The sequence below is a fragment of the Pistacia vera genome, unplaced genomic scaffold, assembly GCF_008641045.1.
Source record: "Pistacia vera cultivar Batoury unplaced genomic scaffold, PisVer_v2 Contig728, whole genome shotgun sequence".
NCBI lineage: Eukaryota > Viridiplantae > Streptophyta > Magnoliopsida > Sapindales > Anacardiaceae > Pistacia > Pistacia vera.
This window is the reverse complement of record NW_022196588.1, coordinates 91800-113367: the sequence shown is the minus strand read 5'-3', so window position 1 is coordinate 113367 and position 21568 is coordinate 91800. Positions and strand designations below refer to the sequence as shown.

Below are 21568 nucleotides of genomic sequence, written 5' to 3'. Positions count from 1 at the left end.
AATTAGATTTCTCTTTAATTGTGGAATGTACCTAACCTTAGTTAACTTGACAGTTTTTCCAGTGTCTAGTCTTAGGGTTATATTGCCTATTCCTTGGACTTTACACGCATTGTTATTACCCATATACACAGTTTCTGACCTATTCTCCTCAAAGTCCTGAAACCATTATTTATTGGGACTCATATGAAATGAGTACCCAGAATCCAACACCTAATCATTTATCTTTTCAGTTTTGGATACTGTTAGAACTTCAAATTCTTCTATATTAGACTTAGAGGTTGCTAGGTTACTTTCAGTGTTCCCTTGTTTCTGTTTTTAAGCCAGGCATAGCAATTCTTTTTTAAATGTCTAGACTTGTTATAGAAGAAACACTTCCTGGTTTCTCCGTTGGTTTTACGGTTTTGTTTTCCCCTTTTCTTATTTCTAGAGCCATTATCAGACTAGGCAGTATTGCCCATCTGGTTAAATTCACCTTTTTCCTTAACAAACAGATTACTACTCGTTCTTTTCTGTACCTTAATCTCTAACCCGTGTATTGAAGGGTATTCTTTACAACCTGGTATTCTTGGTCAGGGAGTTCAACAAGATCATAGCTAAACTAGAGTCACCGAGTTCTTGATCTGTACCCTTTAACACTTGGGTCAATTTCAAGAACTCGTCAAGATTTTCATCAATGGTCCTAGAGCTATCCATTTTATATGCAAACAGAACACCTTTTAAGTAAGCTAAATTAGGGGCAGACTGTAAAGCATAAAGGGATTCGAGTTTACCCCATCCAACAGTCGGAGTTTCATGACCGTCTACCTTTCACAGGACGCTATTGGAGAGGTTCATAATGATCAGGTTGTACACTTCCTCCTCCACTTTTTTTTTTTTTTTTTTTTTTTAAGTTTCTCCTCTGACCATTTCGTTACATCTTTTTCCAGTGCAACGGCTACCTTATTATGTGATAATAAGGCCTTCATTTTTTACTTCTAACTATTGAAATCAATTTTCCCATCGAATTGGGTGATTTCAACTCGTGTAGTAGTCATAGGGAAGGGTTAGTGTTTGGATTTAGGGTTGACACAGGAAACCCTAATCTGGTTAGGATCGAATTTTGAATCAATTACGAGAAATTGATAGGACAATCTAAGGTTTTTCTAGCCCTAGGATACTAATTTGACTAATTATCAAGAAACCCCCAATTTGTATAACCCTAGGTTTCATGAACAATTCAGACAGACCAGAAAAATCATAATGCTAGCTCTGATACCACTGTTAATCTTTAATCAAACTCAAACCTAACCTGGTCCTCAATCAAACACAACTAACACACACATCCACTGCACAAATCAACCAAGAACAAAAACACAAAAAACATAGTCAAGATTTACCGTGGTTCGTTTATTCCAATAGAATAAACTACATCCACGTTGAGCTCAAAGTAATTGAGGCTCCCTATACTAGTAGGATCGAATTCGTTACAGATTACAAACAAGCAATACCAATAACCCATATCTCTCACTCACACAACCCTTCAATCTACCCCTAATCAACACAATCAAGACAACTGATATAAGCGTCTCCACCAGAAGAATCTACTGCTTCTTCTACCCACAATTCTAACAACAAACTGTGACCTGATTACAACTTGAAGGAATCAATACTAAGAAACCCTAGCACAGACAAAGAACGCGAGAGAGAGTAATTTTTCGATCTTATTTCTTCAGTGAAACTCAACTTTAAATAGGTTGACCATCTGGGCTGATTTTCACCATTGGATTAAGCTGAGATCAATGGCTGAGATCTGTCACTTAACATAACTCTAAAACGATAGTGTATTGGAGAACTCAATCGTTTGAAACTTCACTCAACACAATTGTTTTATATTTTTATTATTCTTTGATAGCAGTTGAGCTATATAGTAATATAATACATAACATTATATATATTATTACAACGATTTTCTACCTAAGGATGGAAAAAAATTGTAAAACAAATGTTTTAAAATATGTCAGCTTTGAAATATATATACAACTAACTGGGTCAATTAAATGGCTTGAAAATATATTTAACTACACACAATGATCTTGTATACAAAGCAAGGAGTTTGCTTGCAGTTGCAGCTCATAGAGACGGTCTTGGGTTAAATCAAGCTGAAGTGCTTTTGTTTCTGCTTCATATCAAGAGACTCTTTCGTTAGATTTTGCAAATCATCACACCATGTTTAGAGCGAAAGATTGTGAAGGATCTTCTTTCACCGAGGTATGTCAGTGTGTTATATATTAAAAGTAAAATTTTATTAATCATCTCTCTTTCGGCATAATCACCAGCGACCTCTAGTATACAGGGGAGTTAAAATCAGATTGCTTGTCTTATGATTATTAAACTTTTTTGTTAAATTTCATATATTTGACTTGGTTTTATGTCATCCATTTTCATCTCTTTTTCTGCATATATATATATATATATATATATATATATTGTAGTTGGTTTTTATTACCAGTTCGAGATGATAAAAAATTAATCGTGAGGGAGCAGAACTTCTAATAATTTAAAACATATAAAACTGGTCTTTAAGTTTAGGGTTAATAAAATAATCCTCCTTGGGTATAATTGAATAACAAAACTCCCTCTGTGGTTATACCGTTATAGAAATAACAAGCACTAATTAAATTTAAGAAATCATTTATAATATATATTTTGTATAATTAATACATTTATGATTGACCTTCACAAAATTTTAATTTTAAAAGTGTTGAATCATATCTTTACTATCAATGTCATCAAATACAATTTGAAAACATCTTTTGTGCATATACATCGTTTCAGGTCAGGTCTAACTCCACATATCCGGCAGCCGCCGTGCAAGCTTGTGGACCAGATGTTGATAATAGGTAATTATATGTGTGTGTGAGATCAACATTCAGAGTCCTATGATTTTGATTTTTTCAGATTTTCTTTTTTCCTCTTTCTCTTCGATATTACTCACCTTAATTTGCTATGCAAATTAATTAAAGTTGCCATTTCACAGTCATGGCAATAGGGAATATGCCAATATCAACTGGGATGAGCTCGGATTTGGTCTAACTCCAACCGATTACATGTATATTATGAAATGCTCTAAAGAAGAGAACTTTTCGCCAGGAACCCTCACTCCAGTAGGAAACATGGAGATGAGCCCTTCATCGGGAATTTTAAACTATGCACAGGTAACTTTTCCGAACTGAAAATTTGTACAAGCTTTTGATATAATGGTGGAACATATCAGCTTAACAGATAGTGTCATTTAACATTTAATTAGTAATAAATAGTCTTCTTCCAGGTTTTTAATCAAATTGATGTATGCTAGCACTATTCATGTACTAAAATGGTGTTGTATTTAGGGAATATTAGAAGGTATGAAGGCGTACAGGACGGAAGATGGGCGTATTCTACTATTTCGTCCAGAACAGAATGCTCTGCGAATGAAGATGGGCGCAGAAAGATTGTGCATGCCATCACCAACCATGGAGCAATTTCTTGATGCCGTAAAGCAAACTGTCAATGCCAATAAGCGTTGGGTAACTAATAGTTTAAACCCTTGTAATCATTTTTAAAATCCAAATCAACAATAACTCTATATACAATATAAAGAATTACAAACAGGTAATGTTTATCAACGAATTCTAATGAATTTATATATATGGATGGTGAATAGGTTCCTCCGCCAGGGAAAGGATCATTGTATATTAGGCCTTTGCTAATAGGAAGTGGATCAATGCTCAACTTGGGGACGGCCAATGAACATACATTTATAACATATGTTTCTCCTGTCGGCAATTTTCACAAGGTGCCAAGTAATTAGTGTAGTTTTTTGTGTTTGATGCAGGGGTTTATACATTTTAATGAATAAATCTTTTTGATGAGTCCATCGTGGTTGAATACATCTGCAATTGCAATACTTATTCACGTTATAAATTATTAGAAGACTAAAGATTTGCCTCAATAATAGGGGGTCGTAAATTTGGTTGTTGGGGAAAATGTTTATCGAGCTACGCCTGGTGGAACTGGAGGTATAAAAGCTATCTGCAACTATGCATCGGTAAGCCTATAAAGAAAACTATGAGCAATTTGTTGTATCTATTCTTAACATTTCTTCTCTTTTTTATTTCTCTTTTTTTTTTTTTTTTTAAATTGGTCTTTCTTTGACTATACTGTTACTACTTACATTAACTACTGTTCCATGCCTATCTTCTTGGCTGTAGATTTATAAAACAATTTCGGAAGCAAAGGCCAAAGGGTTCTCTGATGTCCTATTCCTTGATGTAGTAACAGGAAAAAATGTCGAAGAGGCTTCTACAAGCAACATCTTTATAGTAAAGGTAAAATTGATAATTAAAAAAAAACACTATCTCGAGTGACTAAATGGCTTCTCCCTTAACTCGAACACAAAACCCTTTGGTGTAACTAACTCGAGTGACTAAATGACTTAACATCCGACCACAAGAGAAGAGGTATGTTAATGTATTTTTTTCTATGCTAAATTATAAGTTCTAACACGTTTTTTTTTTTTTTTTTTTTTTTTTAAGGGAAATACCATTTCAACTCCAGCAACAGATGGAACTATTCTGCCCGGAATTACCAGAAAAAGCATTATTGAAATTGCTCGTGTTTTAGGTTATGAGGTGATTCTCTTATAATGCTTCAATTAGCGAGGCACATATATTATCAAATTCAAGATATATACTAATTCTCAATCACGATTTTGAACAGGTTGAGGAACGTGCTATCCCGGTAGAGGAATTGTTTGATGCTGAAGAAGTTTTCTGCACTGGAACTGCAGTAGTTGTCAATTTTGTTAGTAGCATAACCTATCAAAGTAAAAGGTATTTAACTATTGAGATTATTAAATCCTAATTATAGCACAATGAGAATGACACATTTTAAAGTTCATGGACTTTAGATTCAAGGTCCAAACACAACTTTCTTATTAATAAGCTGAATGCAGGGTCGAGTACAAGACTGGAGTAGAGACAGTGTCTCGAAAGCTGTATAATACTCTAACCGGAATTCAAACTGGTCGAATCGAGGACAAGATGGAATGGACCTTCACACTTGATTGATTAATTTTATCTTCATAAAACTGCAATATACAAAAGCATAATAAATGAGAAATAATTTAGTCCTATTGCTGGAAGGATATTGTTATGTTAATAATCTGTTTGTAACCTACGAGGACAAATCGCAATATTATGAATAATAAGTACTTGTGTCAATGCCAGATCCAGCTTATAGTTCTCTTTTACCTTATGCTTATGATAAATCTGAGTGCATCAAACTTCTTCTCTTTAATTCGTTCTCTAATGACAATTTTCACAAGGAACTCTCATTCCATTTAAAACATGTTGATCAGCCCTTCATCCGGAGTCCTAAATTATGGACAGGTAACCACCCTCATTGTTGTTTATTTTATGGAGAAAATAACATTGTAAATAATGGATTCTAATTAAGTAAATAAGGAGGTCTAAAAGCTTACCGGAGAGCGTCTGGTATTATTCCGGCCAGAAGAGAATGGTTTGAAATGAAGTAGATAGTATAAAATTACAGGGAAATGTGATTTCAACTCCAGCAACTCATGGAACAATTCTCCCTGGAGGCACTAGAAAAAGCATCATTCATATCACTCCTCTTTTCGGTTGCAAGGCACAAAATATAAATAAGATTTGTTCGAAGCTGCAGTTGAAAAAGCATCAAAATATATGTTTCTAAAGCCATATTCCACATAATTTTTTTCTGTAAAATTAATGCTGGGTAGGTTGAGCCATGGAGGAACGTTGCATTCAAGTGCAGTTGTTCGAAGCTGAGGAAGTTCAGGAACTGCAGTGGCTGTCTATCCTGTTACTAGCATTACCTAGAAGGTTTAAATTTTTGGATTCTTCTCTTTTCTTCCATACAATTACAATATTAATACAATACTCACTACTCACTAGTCGGTTAATTGATTGATTTTGAATAGAAAACAGGAAGCGAAACTGCATCTCAAAACTCAAAAGTTGTAGGAAATACTCACAGGAATTCATAAACTGAGATTGAAATTAGTTCATACTGTAATGTTAAGGACTATTCTCATCCCTCTAGAATAGATTTCAGGAGCGTTGTTTATGTGTATTTCCTACAGAATGGGTACTTAATGACATGATCATCAACCTCATAACTCAAGACTTTAAAGAACAGATAATATTATCTAAATCTAATTAGTCTGTGCATCATTTTTTACCCTTGATAAAGTTGAGAAGTGTTACAAACAAGTCATTCCAAGTATCCGTAATTCCTGGTAAGCACCAGTGCATGCAGTCATCGTGTTTCTTTCCACCGGCTGTGGAGGGATGGGCATCAGCTCTGAACTCGCTCATGTGGGTAATGTCCAAAACATGGAAATGTGACCCCTTGAGGGCCTCATACAGGTGCTGATTCACCACACGTGTTTCGACATTTGTTCCATTATTTTTTAGTGAAAAAAGTTCTTCAACCTGAGAGAAAACAGAAAACTTTAAATCTCCATCCTTATTCAGAATACAGTCTACATAAGCAAAAACTATGCATCTAAAAGAAATTGATACCCCTCGGGATACAAGCATATAAAATAGATCTTTACAGATAATGATACGATTACTATGCATGAGGTGTTTGAAATATCGTTTTAACAGAAAATGATATTCAATCAGATCCTGAGCATTAGATGTTACTCACTTGCTCCGATAACAAAGGCTGCAGCCGTTGACAAGAACCACCTTGGTCCCAGTCACCTCCTTCAAAATGTCTTGGCGACTGCGTACGAAAGAATTTGATTGCACCTGGTCGAGCAGTTTTCTCAACAAAATGTATCTGTCATTACAAATTCCATTAGAGAAAATAAAACTAATATCTAACTTGTAATGTACAGAGTTATAACTCTAATTACTATTTAATCGGGTCAAATTTATCATTTTCTTTTTCCCTCACCATCAAACTCACTATACCCACATGATTCATGTCATTAAAGATGAGATTTCAAAATACTAATGGAGTATGCTAAGTGAAATGGGAAAGCATTGCTTCTTTTAAACTACAGAAACAGTTGATGCTTCTAGGAAAGGCAAATCCGGGATGGATGTCCAAGTTAATGCAGGATAGAAGTAAATACAAAAAGCAAGACATTTGACAAAGCAATGAGTTAATCCATTCAATTTCTAAGGGAAAGCACCCAAAGAAAACCATGATAGGCACAATTAGATTCGCTAAGGTAACATATATAAGACAGCCGCATTCACTTCTGAAAAACATTTCACAAAACAAACAGACAATTCCACATCAAATAATTCGAAAAAGGTAATATCAGAATAGCAAAAGTCCTACAATAACCAAGAAATGGTCATGGCACTCCACAAATGCTAACTTGACCAAACTTTCCACAATTTCTGTCTAAAATTTCAATGAAATTCTCAATCTTCAACAAAAATGTTTCTGGGGTGACCATGTCATCCCCATTAAGAAGTAAAGCACAAACGGAAGGCCAATTCTCCAAACCAATCTTGCAACACTGTCATTCTGCATTGGGACAGTCATGTAAGATGACAACAGTTGATGTGAGTCATAAGAGTACCAATTATGAGAAACTGTGGATTTACCCATCATAAAAGTGAGAGGTGACCTTGACAGAGAACTATCGCAGCTCATTATTATATATAAATGCTACTCTTCGAAACCTCAAAGGGATCCTCTACATAGCAAATAAAATATTTTTAACCCCCCAAAAGAATTAAAAAAATATGTTTATATACGGTGGCTATATTTCTAAATGAAAAAGCATGCAGATTTACATCAAATAACTAAAAACCTGAACAAATAAAAAAGCTAAATTAGGAAATTAAATCTAAACAATATAAGTAACATTCTAATATAACATCTTAAATGTTACCAAAGTTTAGCCTTTAGCACCTCCAAAGCTTTAGGTAAGAGATCTAAAGTTTAGATATCTTTATCATGGATCAAGCCACTAGTCTTCTTATTGCAAATAGGCATACAAACCTAGACCCTGAAGACCCAAGCAAGCATCACATTTTACATTTGTTTTGTAAATTTTAACCAATTGTATCCCATTTTATAATCCAAAAAAAAAAAAAAAAATCTTCAATAAAGCAAGATTCCTCAACTTTATGTTCAATACTGTAAGTTTGTATGCATGCAAAAAAGAATTCAATAGCCAAAGTAAAAGCTAAAAGCCAATTTCTATCAGGCATTCACTATGTAAGCTTATTATATCCTACCGAACAGCTTATTGTTTTCTACCGAACAACTTATTATTTTCCACCTAAAAACTTAGCAAAACAAAGCATTCAGTGTCATACCATGTGTTTTAGAACTTTATCCAAACCAACATCAGGAGATATGGGAGGGATGATAGGCTGATCCTTCTCAAAGAAAAGCATGGGTGACTTTACAGGATCAAATTTTGAAGGTGCCCACCACCTGTGAACAAAATACAAATTTTCAAATTATTGGTTAGCAAAACCTATTGCATAGTAAAAATCATTTTTAATAAGAACAAAACACAAGTAAATATCGTATATATAAACACTAAACTAGTGAATGTGGTGAATGAACTATTCTGATCATATATGAAAACCAACCAAAATTTTCATTCAGCGCATAAACATAGGCAAGAGCCGAAAGACACTTCCAAGTGGTGCCACAAACTTCAGAAAAGCATATATATAAAAAGTAGGATCATTTGATATACAATTAACAATTTCAGCTGCCCCTCCACCATTTGTCATCTTAAATACCTGGAGAACTAAAGTTTACAACGATACAATGCACCACCATCTAGGAAATCATCATATCCATGGGAATCAATAAACTACAACACATATTAAAGATATTAAACTACCAGTGTCCTGTGTTGAATATTAAAATATCATGAAAGTTTGAAGCCTTTGCCCATGTAAGTTCTGGAACATCAACATCTACCCTATAACCCTCCTTATATCCAAGAGCTTCCAATGTACCACCATTAGCATTAGCTGACCACCTGCATTAAACAGGAGCACCGACTTAAGTGAGATGCAACACATGAATTAAGACAAACTACAGACGATATGAATGACCATGCAATCTTATATAAAAGATACCAATACAGGAGAAAACAAAATAGAATGTGAAATTTTGCTGTTGCAGAAATAGAGAACAAAAAATGCAAACTTGCACATGGACATAAAAAATATCACAACAAAAGACTGCGTAGATGACAACCACCAGAATAATCAACCCAGTGAGCATCTTCTTAACCAGAATATCTATATCAGCTAAACTTCTCTAAATTTCCCCCATCCATTCCCTCCAAAGGCATCTAAGTCTTTTAGTTTCAGTATCTTACTAAATAATACATCCTTCCTCAGATTTTCAGTTTGATTACTTATGTTAATATTTCCATGAACAATCTCTCTTTGAGTGCCAACCAATTTCCAAAAGTCTCTAATTACATTAAGACTTTGAATCCAATCAAAGAGTAGAGCTCAGATTCTATGCTTGTTCTTAAATATCACTGCCACTGCCTCTTCACTGCCATCAAAAGCCATCACATGAAACCACACCGCTACCACCAACTGTCTCCTCTTGAACCAATTTTTTAACCCTAGTACCTAATATATACTCCGACCAAAGGTTCCGATAGCAAATTGGATACTAGGAGCAGACAAATCTCATGTGCCACCATAGGACGGTGAAGAGGCAAAAGCTGAGATATTTGGGAGGTTTAAACAAAGTTCAGATGAAGTGAGACCTTTAGGGAAAGTTGTAGCTTGGCAAGAGAAGAAGTCAACGGCAGTGGCTCTGTCATCGATGCACAATGATTGGTGGCAACACATGGGTGTGGTATGAGGCAGGTGAGGTGACTATTTTATTTAGCTTCTATCTCTGGGATTCTTGGACTTATTTTTTTCAAATATTTGTATGGTATTATAGAAAGTGTGAATTTATTGATGACTATTAGAAGTGATTTTTATGTTTTTGGAAGTGTTTAAGCAAAATGTATTTTGGAAGTGATTAAAGTTTTGTTTTCAGTGTTTTAGGAAAGCCAATATGGATAGAGTTTAGGCTGAAGCTATGATACGATACAAACAGTGGAGAACATGAAGAATAAAATGGTACAGATAAAGCAAGAAATAGGAGAACATGACGAATAAATACAGTACTTTAGCTTACCTACCGTAACGTGCCAAAAGATTTGTTCGATGATATGCAATAGTGAGGTTATACTGAAGAAATGTAAAGCCACGATCAGCCCCAACCGGACGCCACTTCTTAACTTCCCTGGACACACGTTTCAGAGTGCAAAAAAGAGACACAAACATATTTCTGTTCAAGGAATCGCCAACAAACCCTGCACTGTTGAATATTCATAAGCTCTACAAAACTAACTACCATAAGACCCCAAAAATAACAAAAGCAAATTTTCCAACACTAATAAAGGAAAAAAGAAAACGCCCAGAAAAATTAAAAAAAAATAATAAAAGAGTACCAATGTTAGTGTCTCTGTAAGTGTGGAGAAACTTAAGCGGATCTAAGGGGTGAAGATGACACGTGTCAGGTTTCCATCGCCACTTGGGGATTTCTTCAGCATTGGATTTATTGTTGAGAAGACAACTCCACCCCTTAAAAATCTCCTTACAGGTGCTATCGTACCTATCGTTGAATCTGAAGTTGGAGGAGTAGATCCACTTGCCGTTGGAGTAGTTACAGGCCAGGGATGGAGATAACCGGATCGGATCTGTCATTGTTTGAAAATGTGGGGTGAGATAATGATGAAGAAGAGAGAAGGGGTTTTGTTGGAGATGGAAAGGAGGAGAAGATGGAAGCGAAAATGAAAGAGAGAGAAGGGAAAGAGTTTCTTTGGGTTTTGGTTGGGATTTTGGTGGCTCGATTGGCCATAGATGAGAAGAGCCGGACAAGCTATGGCTAGACCACATTATATACGGACACAAGTGAACCTGTTCCATTTAGAGGAAATTTAACTGTCCGGCCATCCCATTTTTCCATAAAATGACCAAAAAAATCTTTTTGATTTTTTTTTTTTTTTTGGTTTAAAAATAGCATATTTTTTAAACCAAAAAAAAAAAAATCAAAAAGATTTTTTTGGTTGGGATTTTGGTGGGCTCGATTGGCCATAGATGAGAAGAGCCGGACAAGAGCTATGGCTAGACCACATTATATACGGACACAAGTGAACCTGTTCCATTAAGGAAATTTAACTGTCCCATCCCAAGTTTCCATAAAATGGCCATGAAAATCTTTTTGATTTTTTTTTTTTTTGGTTTAAAAAATATGCATATTTTTAACCAAAAAAAAAAAATCAAAAAGATTTTTATGGCCATTTTATGAACTTGGGATGGCCGGACAGTTAAATTGTAATTAAAGCAGCAAAAATGATTAGGGTGAAAGATTAAACATTATGGGTTAAAGTATAATAAAGAGAAGTTGATTTAAAATTTGAAAGGCAGAACACATTTCTCTCAGGTTCTTTCTCTCTCTCGTTTTTTCTCCAATTTTCTGCAATTTCTCAATTTCTTTGCTCTTTGCATTTTTTTCATTCCTTGCCATTCTCGATTAAGTTATAATGGCTGAGTCCTTAAAGAAACAGAAAAAACCCATATACTCCCAAATTGTAGGCATGATTGGGTCTACCAAAAATAGAGAAGAAGAAGTTGTGGTGAAGTAACTTCCGATGACTGAAGTTGCTCCACTAGGAGAGGAGACGGCGTCGACGGAAGATATTCTATTGGCGAAACAAGGAGGGCAAGAGTTGAAATTGAAACTGAAGAGGAGGATGCCGACGCAAATTCCAAGCGTCGGACATGATCGCTTACGATTTTAAATCGCTTAAGCACCAAGAGTAAAAGTAAGGATCGCTTAAGCGATCTGGTATATGAGAAGATCACTTAAGCAATCTAGTATAAGCGATCATGCATCTAGGCAAAAGTTGTTCTCCTCACATGATCGCTTAAGCGATTATATTCGCTTAAAGCAACTAACGTTAAAAGCAAAGGTCGCTTAAGCAATCATGTGTCTGGACACTTATTTATTGTCTGTTCATGATCGCTTAAGCGACCAACATAAAGCAAAGAATCGCTTAAGCATACTTAAGCGATACTTAGCGTCATGCATCTGGGCACTTATTTATTGTCTTGTTCATGATCGCTTAAACAATCGTAGATTAAGCGATTGCTTAAGTGACTAATAGTAAAGTGAAGAATCGCTTAAGCGATACACTTAATCGCTTAAGCGATACACTTAACGCTTAAGCGATTGGTATCTAGGCAGAAGTTTTATCTCCTCGGACTTGATCGCTTAAGCGATTACAAATCGCTTAAGCGACCAAGGTTGAAAGCAAAGGATTGCTTAAGCGATAGAATAAATCTTAGCGATCGTGCGTCTGGGCACATTGATTCTGTCTTGTTCGAATCACTTAAGCGATCTATGATCACTAAGCGACCAAGTGTAAAGCATAGAATCACTTAAGCGATAACATAAATACACCCAGATTTCTTAAGCGACTAAGTCTAAATACACAGGATCGCTTAAGCGGATGAAATCTCTTAAGCGATCCAGTGTATTTGGATTATTTTTATTGTATTTCACTAGATTGGTTAAGAGATTAACGCTATCTTAGACATATAAGGTGTATGATCATTCAGTACCATGACCGTTATTATATTTTGATTTTACGGCTATATTAAACATATATGATGGAGATGTTTACGTATATATTAAACATATCAAGTGTACGGTTTGTTCAGTGGATCATGACCGTTATTATATTTTAATTAAATTAGTTCTTTTATGGCTATATTAAACATATATGTGTAAAATGTTTACGTCTATATTAAACATATCAGGTGTACGATTCGTTCAGTACTGACCATTACTTAATATTTCAATTAAATTAGTTCTTTTACGGCTATATTAAACATATATAGTGTATAATGTTTACGTCTATATTAAACATATCAGGTGTACGATTCGTTCAGTGGACCATGACCGTTATTATATTTAATTAAATTAGTTCTTTTACGGCTCGTTAAACATATATGGTATAGAATGTTTACGTCTATATTAAATATTCAGATGTACATTTGTTCATAAACTATGACCGTTTTATATTTTAATTAATTATGTTCTTTTATAGCTATATTAAACACATATGGTGTATAATGTTTACGTCTATATAAACATATCAGGTGTACAATTCGTTCAGTGGACCATGACCGTTATTATATTTTAATTAAATTAGTTCTTTACGGCTATATTAAACATTTTTGGTGTAGAATGTTTACGTCTATATTAACATATCAAGTACGATTCATTCAGTGAACCATGACTTTATTATATTTTAATTAAATTAGTTCTTTAACGTGATATTAAACATAAGGGTGTAGAATGTTTATGTTTATATTAAACATATCAGATGTACGATTCGTTCAGTAAACCATGACCGTTATTATATTTTAATTAAATTAGTTCTTTTACGACTATATCAAACATATATGGTATAGAATATTTATGTCTATATTAAACATATCAGTGTACGATTCGTCCAGTGAACCATGACCGTTATTATATTTTGAACTTGTTCTTTTATGGCTATATTAACTATATGATGAGAATGTTTACGTCTATATTAAACATATCAAGTGTACGTTTTGTTCAGTGTTTAGGACCGTTATTATATTTTATAAATTAGTTCTTTTACGGCTATTTTAAACATATACGGTGTAGAATGTTTACGTCTATATTAAACATATCGTGTACGATTCATTCAGTGGACCATGACCGTTATTATATTTTAATTAAATTAGTTCTTTTACGTCTATATTAAACATATTCCATAAACATAGAAAATAATATTGAAGTAAATTACCCTTAATCGCTTAAGCGATCTCGTCTTTTAGCCTTGGTCTAAAGAGTGCAGAGCAATGTTGTAGAGTTCAATTTTATATCAATATTATATTTTTTATATTACTTTCTTGCCAATAACTAACAAAAATAATAGAATAACAATAGATTTTTCAGTTTTATGTATGGTGTTGATTGATAAAGACCGAAGTGTTCTTTTCACATTCTATTGAAATGAAAAAAATAATTAATAAAAAAAGACTAAATATTAAATAAACATTATGGAATATAATTTCTTACCGAAGTATATTGCTTACTGCATCGCTTAAGCGATCCAGTATATCGCTTAAGCAATCTAGTACAAATAAGCCTGATCGCTTAAGCGATCTGCTGCCATATATCTGATCGCTTAAGCGATCTGCTGCTATATACCAGACTTATACCAGATCGCTTAAGCGATCTTCTGTCATATACCAAATCGCTTAAGCGATCTTCTGTCATATATCGGATCGCTTAAGCGATCTGGTACCAAATATCAGACTTATACCAGATCGCTTAAGCCATCTTCTGTCATATACCAGATCGCTTAAGCGATCCATCAGATCCAAAACACATTTTCAGCCATCTCCACCTACAATCTGTCCATCATACCCAGAACACATACCCAGAACAATTTTTTAACAAATTTCACTCCTTTTAACTTGCATTACATCAAACACAACCCAACAACCCAAACAACTAAATCAAAATCATATCCCAAACCCATCTATTATTAAATCTTTGTAAATCTAAATATAAAATGTAAAGAGGAGATACACATATTTACACGAAATGTCAGGAGGAGGAGAATGGAGATCTTTGGCGGAGAAGATGTTAATGGTGGAGGAAGAAGAAAGTGTTAATGGGGGAGAAACAAGAAGATATAGAGGAATGAGGAAGAAGAAGATGTAGACGAAGGAGGAAGAAAAAGATGTAGACGAAGAAGAAGATGCAGACGAAGAAGAAGATGTAGACGAAGTTGAGAAGAAACACCAACCAAGGTGGAGATGCGTTAATGGCAGGAGGAAGAAGAAGGTGTTTGGGTTTGTTTGCAAGAATTTCGGGTTTTTGGGAATATAGTATAACTTTTAAAAGATTATATAATACTTCATTAATCCTAATTACCCTTAATCAATAATATGACTATTTAGTAAAACTTTAAAATTTGATAGCCTTTTAATTAAATTCAAACTTGAAAGGTTGTTTTAATAAACTGTCCCTCAGAGAACAAGCGACCCATAAATTTCAGAAGACCACTTACATCCTTATAGTTTTGGAATAGAACACTTACACCCTTCTTAGTTGGGAGACCCTTTGTGAAAAGTTAATTCGGGCATAAAATCTTGGTGCAAAGACTAAAGTACCCTTATTTTATCTTTTCTCATACAATAAAAAAGAAACTAATATCTGAAATTTGTAATATGATCAAAATATTTAATTGATTTAAAACTATTAAACTTTGGTAATTCAATTCAATAAGACATTTGAGAAGAAAAAAAACTTGTTATTTATTTGTTGTCTATTTTACCCTTAAGATAGTTACTTTTTACACACCATTCGATTACGTGTAAATTTTTCATTTTGAAACTATATAGGTGTAAATGAAAAATAAAATTGACATATTTTTTTTCCGTGCATAAATTAAAATTTGATGCAATTTTTATAATTAATATAATTTGAAGATTACAAATATAATATCAACTTTTTGAATGTTATCTGCATAGGGGTTCGGAAATTGTGTTAATTTTTATTTTTTTATTTTTAAAAAAGATACTCTTGAACCTAAACCAGCGACAAAAAATTAAAACTGTGATCGCTGTCTAGTACATGAAGCATTAAACAAATGTATTAATTAATATCATGTTATAAGTTTTAATGAGGGGCATTTAATTTTATTTTTCCCATTAATCACAATACCTAATATCTTTACAAGAAATTCTACACTTTATTTAACAAATCATTTTACACACGTCCTCTCATTCAAACTGGTCTGGACATTCCGATTATAAAAAATAAAAAATAATATCTCCTTGATCAAAAACCATCAACAACGAATAAATAAATAACTACACCATAAAAACTATTTAATTGATTATACTCCTATCCATAGCTTTACATTTCTTCAAAGTAAAAGCTAAAATTGCATATAATAGAAAATAGTAGTCAAGTGTCCAACTACACTTGCCTTAAGCTGAGTATGGCAATTTCTACCAACGAAGAAAAATCCCACCAAGTTAATTTATGGTTACATTTATCGCAAAATCTATCATTTCAATAAACATATACTAGTTCTACTTAAATTATTCATGGCATCATACATCAATATATTATTTATCACCGACAACTCCAGTGTCCAGATGGCCTCAGAAAATATTAAGCTCACGTAAACATTTCTAGGTTCTACTCTACCCAGCTTCCAGCTACCAGCCTCTTCTTCCCAGGTCCAGGCAACATACATAAGATGACACATAATAATAAATTCTTACCATTTAAACAACCATCATTACTTTTGTTCTAGGATCATAAAAAAAAAAAGCACGTCCGGACAGCAGCAAATACCAAAAACAAAAGAATACATAAAGGCAGAAGCCAGTTCTTTGTGAACTAACTTCCCTAATGATATTTGAATCAAAAGATCTACTATCTCAAGATTGGTACACAAAATGCGGCAATGAAGTTACCACAAAATGTAACTTACCCTTCGGGTGCCTAAGTCTCTTGCCATGTTGGTTTTTAATAGCAAGTTCATCGAGAGAGGATATGAGACTGAGATTCTCAATGAAGTGACTTGATGTGGAAAACTTGACAAGCTGGCTTATAAGACCTCTTTGCCGCAGCCTGCTCAAACTTCTTTGTGGCAGCTTCATTATCTTCTAAGTTATTCTGAAGAAAATACTTTATCCACCAAGATGGACTACGCAATTTGGCCTACACCAAAATAACATTTCAAGATATCAACTTTCTTCTGACAATCATTGGAAAATTCAATTGCAATAACCATTAAAACAGTACGATGATATACATGAAAACTACCATAGAATTGGCTGCATCAAAATCACAGTGATGTTATACAAACAGGCACCACTCTTCAAGAACTTCTACATGGTTTTCTAATTTTCCATTACTCTTTTTCATTATTTAATTGCTTTAAAATTTCAAAGGAATATAGTGTCTTCTTATTTCTCTATAAGTAAAATAAACTAATTTTCCAGTTACATTTATCAATTTTCTTAATTTATTTCAATTTGTAGCAAAAATTACTTGACCAAATCCATTGGATCCAACTTAAAACATTCCACACCCTGTGTCCATTTGATAGACAAAATTAATGGTTTCAAAAGAAAAGATATTGCAGGGTTGATCCAAAACCCATAAACCAAATATTACTTTCACCTTCACTTTCCCGTAATAATGCAAAAACCTGACAGTACTAAAGAGTAAACAGAAATCCATAAAATATATCAATCACTTACTGGACGGCCAAATTTGGACAGTTCTGCAATTTTAGCTCTGTGCTGACCAGGATAACCTACATTAGAAATGGCATCAGCAAAAACTTCAGAAAATCAATCATTGTATGGCATAAATATAATGATTAAAAAAGCAGATAATCAACAACACAATCCTAAGATGCTCGAATCATGTTAAAAAGATCTAGGTGAAGAATTTCTGGTGGTGGGAGAAAGGGGAAAGGTAGGAATGCTTCTTGTATAGAAGAGTTTACACTGTCTCCTGTTAACAGATTGAGAAAAGACATGAAGAAAGTGATCAAGGAAAACTGGATTGCTACACCAATATTAGCACCAAACGGGTGAAATTGAACAAGGAATCATATAGACTGAATCAGCCCCTGACAGCCAGAATTAGCCCATGTGAACCTAATTACCATTGATCACAGAAAGCTGGTCAAACCAAACCAAATACCCAGTAAACTTCTCAGTCAGGTTTGAGTTATTCACCCAACATAAACAAGAATTAGCATGTCATGCCTGAGCACATTTGTAGAGAAATGTAAATAAGCTAAATAGGGGTTGTAAATTACCCAAATAAGGGGCTTACCGGTAAATATAACAACACCATCAGCAGATACCCTTGCCATTTCTGGAAGAGTTTTGTTGAGGTACTTTGGAGTCAAGTAATCTACAGCATCAGACACTATGACTAGAGAAAATGACTTTGCCCTATAGGGCAGAGGAAATTTGATATCAGCCACCCGCACAATGCCTTTGCGCACTAGACTCTTGCAGTTGGCATCAACATCATCTAAGTCGTATGGTTCCACACCCCATGCCTCTGTATCCTCCTCTTTCAACAATTTAGATACCACTGAACAAGTTTCAGGTCCTACATGCAATACTTTACGCATGCTGTCACCATATGCCTTCTTGAGAACAGGTAATGCTCTCTGGACTTCTAACGTGCATGAAACATCACCTGCATACACATAATTGAATCTTGAAACAGGAGAAATGAAATTTTATCTGACAAATTGGCATGCCTATAGTACTATATACAAATTGGAAGGTAATCAAAAAGGTAATACTGCCAAGAATTTCTTAGCAAGAAACAAGAAATGCCCAACTCAAACCATTACAGGTTTAAAAAATGTTTAATTCAGTGAATTTCTGTACTCATTATATTAAATTTCTGCAACTCTTAGTACACAATAGACCAACAGTACAGTATATAATCAAAAACTTTAAAAGGAAATACTGAAACAGAAAAAATAAAAATACAAACTACTAAGCAATATATTAATACCATAAATTCATTAGTTGATTACATACAGTAAGAATAAAGCACATAACTGCAGATCACTATCTACATTACAAAATGTGGATGGCCTATATATTGGGTTGTAAAAAGCCCAAACTAATAGTTTGAATCCAGTGGCTCAGAACAATCTGAACCTAGACAAAGCTCAAATCTGTTGTAAAAGACTACAAAGACTTCTTTCCCTCTAATTTCTCCTCCCCAGTTGATTTAGGAGAATAAACTTGAAAGTTTTCTTGTTCCACATAAACTATCTGGCATCAAAATGGACAGTGCACACTATGTCTGCCATGGATTTAACTTTTCTGTTGGAGTATTAAAAAAACCATGCAAATTGTAAGTCCTAACCCATTCTTCAATAGGAAGTTCTAGTCAATTGCAACTCCGTCGTGGCCACAATTAACTTATTGCTTTTTTAAACCCCTAAGACCCCTCCCCCATGACAGAACACCAACCCTCTATTAAAGTAGTTAAAAGCTTATAGAAACGAATGGCCAGCACTCAGCCACTCACTATATTCATCATTTATTTGCAAATCGCTGGCATACCAAAATTTCTCAAAGTCGGTAAATGTTGTTTAAGAGACTGTCTATATGCATCACAAAGTTCAACCATCCCATGTATCAATCACATAAGCTAATATATTGAAGTGCCACAAAAGTATCCAACCACAAACATCAATGGACAAAGTAGTTATGAAAGAACAAACATAAAAGCCATATATGGCAGAATACTACTATTGCATTCAAAATAAAGGTATTAAAAAGCATCAAAACTAAAATAAATAAATAGAACCACACCTTCAATTTTACTCAATGCCTCCTTTTCACTGATTACTCTACCTGTAACAGAAACCAAATAGTGAAAACAGAGCATAATATAGAAAGGTAACACAGAAGCTAGACAAGTGCCATTAAATTACGGATACTCATGATGGACAGAAGATTCCAGCACCATAGTTATCAAAGGGCAATTACATAAAGTTCTGTCTATGAACCACATTATTTTCTCGCCATCTAGTTTTTTTCCATGAAGGGCTTAAAAAAAGGTATGTAAAACTGACAATAGTTTTCAGGTCTTGGTCCTGGGACAGAGAGATGAAGAAGTTCATAAACTACTCATCACACACAAAAAATAAAGCTAACAGAGGGAGTACAAACCTGACCCACTATACAAATAGCCAATGAGGAGAACTGCACCCTGAAATTATCAAAAATATAAAATGATTAATAATTTTTATTTTCATACTAAAACCATTCTAAAAATAGCAGTTTAATAACTAGGTGTCTGTGGAAGGCATGCTTCCTTTTTGAAGGAATACTAGTTGCTAATTAATAATTGTAAAAAATCATATTGAAGAGGAGAAAAAAAACTGGGGAACAACAACTGCAATGACACATACCACTGCTAAAAGTATAACAGGCAATAAGGGTGACGAGCGTGATTTGGAATGCGCGGAACCCATAAAAGGGATGCTTCCGCCATCAACAAGGCGTCGAGCAGGATTTACAGGCCTTCTTGACATGGCTATATAACAGTCTAGAGCCTTCAAAACCGAGATTAAAATAAGAAAAATTAGTATGATGTTTACAATCAAAGCTTTCACAGTTTTTTATGAATTCTTTCTATCTGTTGATTAAAAAATAACCAAAAATCCCAACTCATTAGAATATGTCCTACATCTTTAAATCCCACAAACCTTATCATATCAATCAGGTTCAATCCTAGCATTAAATTACAAGTAAATTACCAATCAAATTCCACAAAACTTTCAAACAATTATGAACAAAAATGTTGCCAACCCAGTACATTACAAACTCCAAAAATAGCAATAGACCTCTTCCCACGAAACATTAACATTTCCAATATATGAAAAATCACCCACCAAACACTAAACAGTTTATCAAGCAGAACACTGATTCAACAAATACCCACCACTCAAAATCAACAAAATCCAAGGTAAAATCCAATGAAAGAAGGCATCACCTGAGAGGGGTTAAGTTTAGGGCCGGATCCAGATCTACTAGTGGTCTTACACTAACAAGTTCAAGTGGGATCCTGATTTATTTATTTTTTCTTAATATTTTATATTCGATTTCGGATTTCTTTTAATTACGCGGTGGATCTCCCTGGCATTTGACTTTAATACGGAAAAAAAAAAATATTCTGCTTATAGTTAAAGTGGGAAAAAGCGAAGCGCTAGCCCACCGTTTTTGGAAATACTAATTAGTAATTACTAAAGATTTTCACGGGGAGGTAATTGATATTTTCAAATAATTTTAGATGTAATTGATATTAACCTATTTCATGAGATTTATAAAAACAAACCATATTAATAAATAATAAATAATAATAATATTAGAATCTGTAATTCTGTATTTATAAAACAAAGTAGTAAAAAAGACTTACAATTATTGTCAATATATATATATAGGGGTGGAGGGAAATTATACAAATAATATTTTAATATTTTTATTCGAAATGAATAATTTTTTGTATATTATTCTACATAATTTAATTTTATAGGAAAAAATTAATCCTAGTAAATGATTTTAATTTCTACAGAAGGCATCAATCATCGTATTACTAATTGAACAAGGTAGAAAATTACAAGTTAATAATAAAAGTCGTGACACTTTTGTGAGAAATCATCAAAAATAACCTTTGAACCCTATTGGCGTATAATTATGTTAAATTGAGATTTAAAGAAAATTACAAGTTTATATTGGATTTAATTCAAGATTTAAAATATAAATATTGTTGCATATTTTAATAATAATAACACATTAACGTATTTATCCATTTTGTTGATACAAAATCACCTAGGTGCGTTTGGTTATGGATCTGGGAAGATTACTCCTTT

At 33.8% G+C, this 21568-nt stretch overlaps 3 protein-coding genes across 3 annotated transcripts; 1 reads left to right on the top strand and 2 right to left on the bottom strand.

The window, feature by feature from the left end:
• Positions 1-3071: 3071 nt before the first annotated feature.
• LOC116114929 (branched-chain amino acid aminotransferase 2, chloroplastic-like) lies at positions 3072-5245 on the top strand. Its single transcript, XM_031401057.1, has 8 exons — positions 3072-3194; positions 3369-3545; positions 3683-3814; positions 3977-4066; positions 4230-4346; positions 4554-4649; positions 4738-4850; positions 4973-5245. Exons 1-8 carry the CDS (start codon positions 3087-3089, stop codon positions 5085-5087), a joined length of 948 nt encoding a protein of 315 aa, XP_031256917.1. The 5' UTR covers positions 3072-3086; the 3' UTR covers positions 5088-5245.
• A 794-nt stretch (positions 5246-6039) lies between these two features.
• On the bottom strand, positions 6040-10778 carry LOC116114913 (protein trichome birefringence-like 13). Its single transcript, XM_031401042.1, has 6 exons — positions 10523-10778; positions 10207-10384; positions 8894-9034; positions 8352-8472; positions 6715-6849; positions 6040-6494 (listed from the first exon to the last, which is right to left on the bottom strand). Exons 1-6 carry the CDS (start codon positions 10776-10778, stop codon positions 6231-6233), a joined length of 1095 nt encoding a protein of 364 aa, XP_031256902.1. The 3' UTR covers positions 6040-6230.
• A 5616-nt stretch (positions 10779-16394) lies between these two features.
• Positions 16395-20848, bottom strand: LOC116114930 (probable pectin methylesterase CGR2). The gene is made up of 7 exons (XM_031401058.1): positions 20692-20848; positions 20108-20251; positions 19862-19905; positions 19506-19543; positions 17992-18366; positions 17406-17461; positions 16395-16860 (listed from the first exon to the last, which is right to left on the bottom strand). The coding sequence occupies exons 2-7, from the start codon at positions 20228-20230 to the stop codon at positions 16708-16710; spliced, it is 789 nt and encodes a 262-aa protein (XP_031256918.1). The 5' UTR covers positions 20231-20251; positions 20692-20848; the 3' UTR covers positions 16395-16707.
• Between the last annotated feature and the right edge of the window lie 720 nt (positions 20849-21568).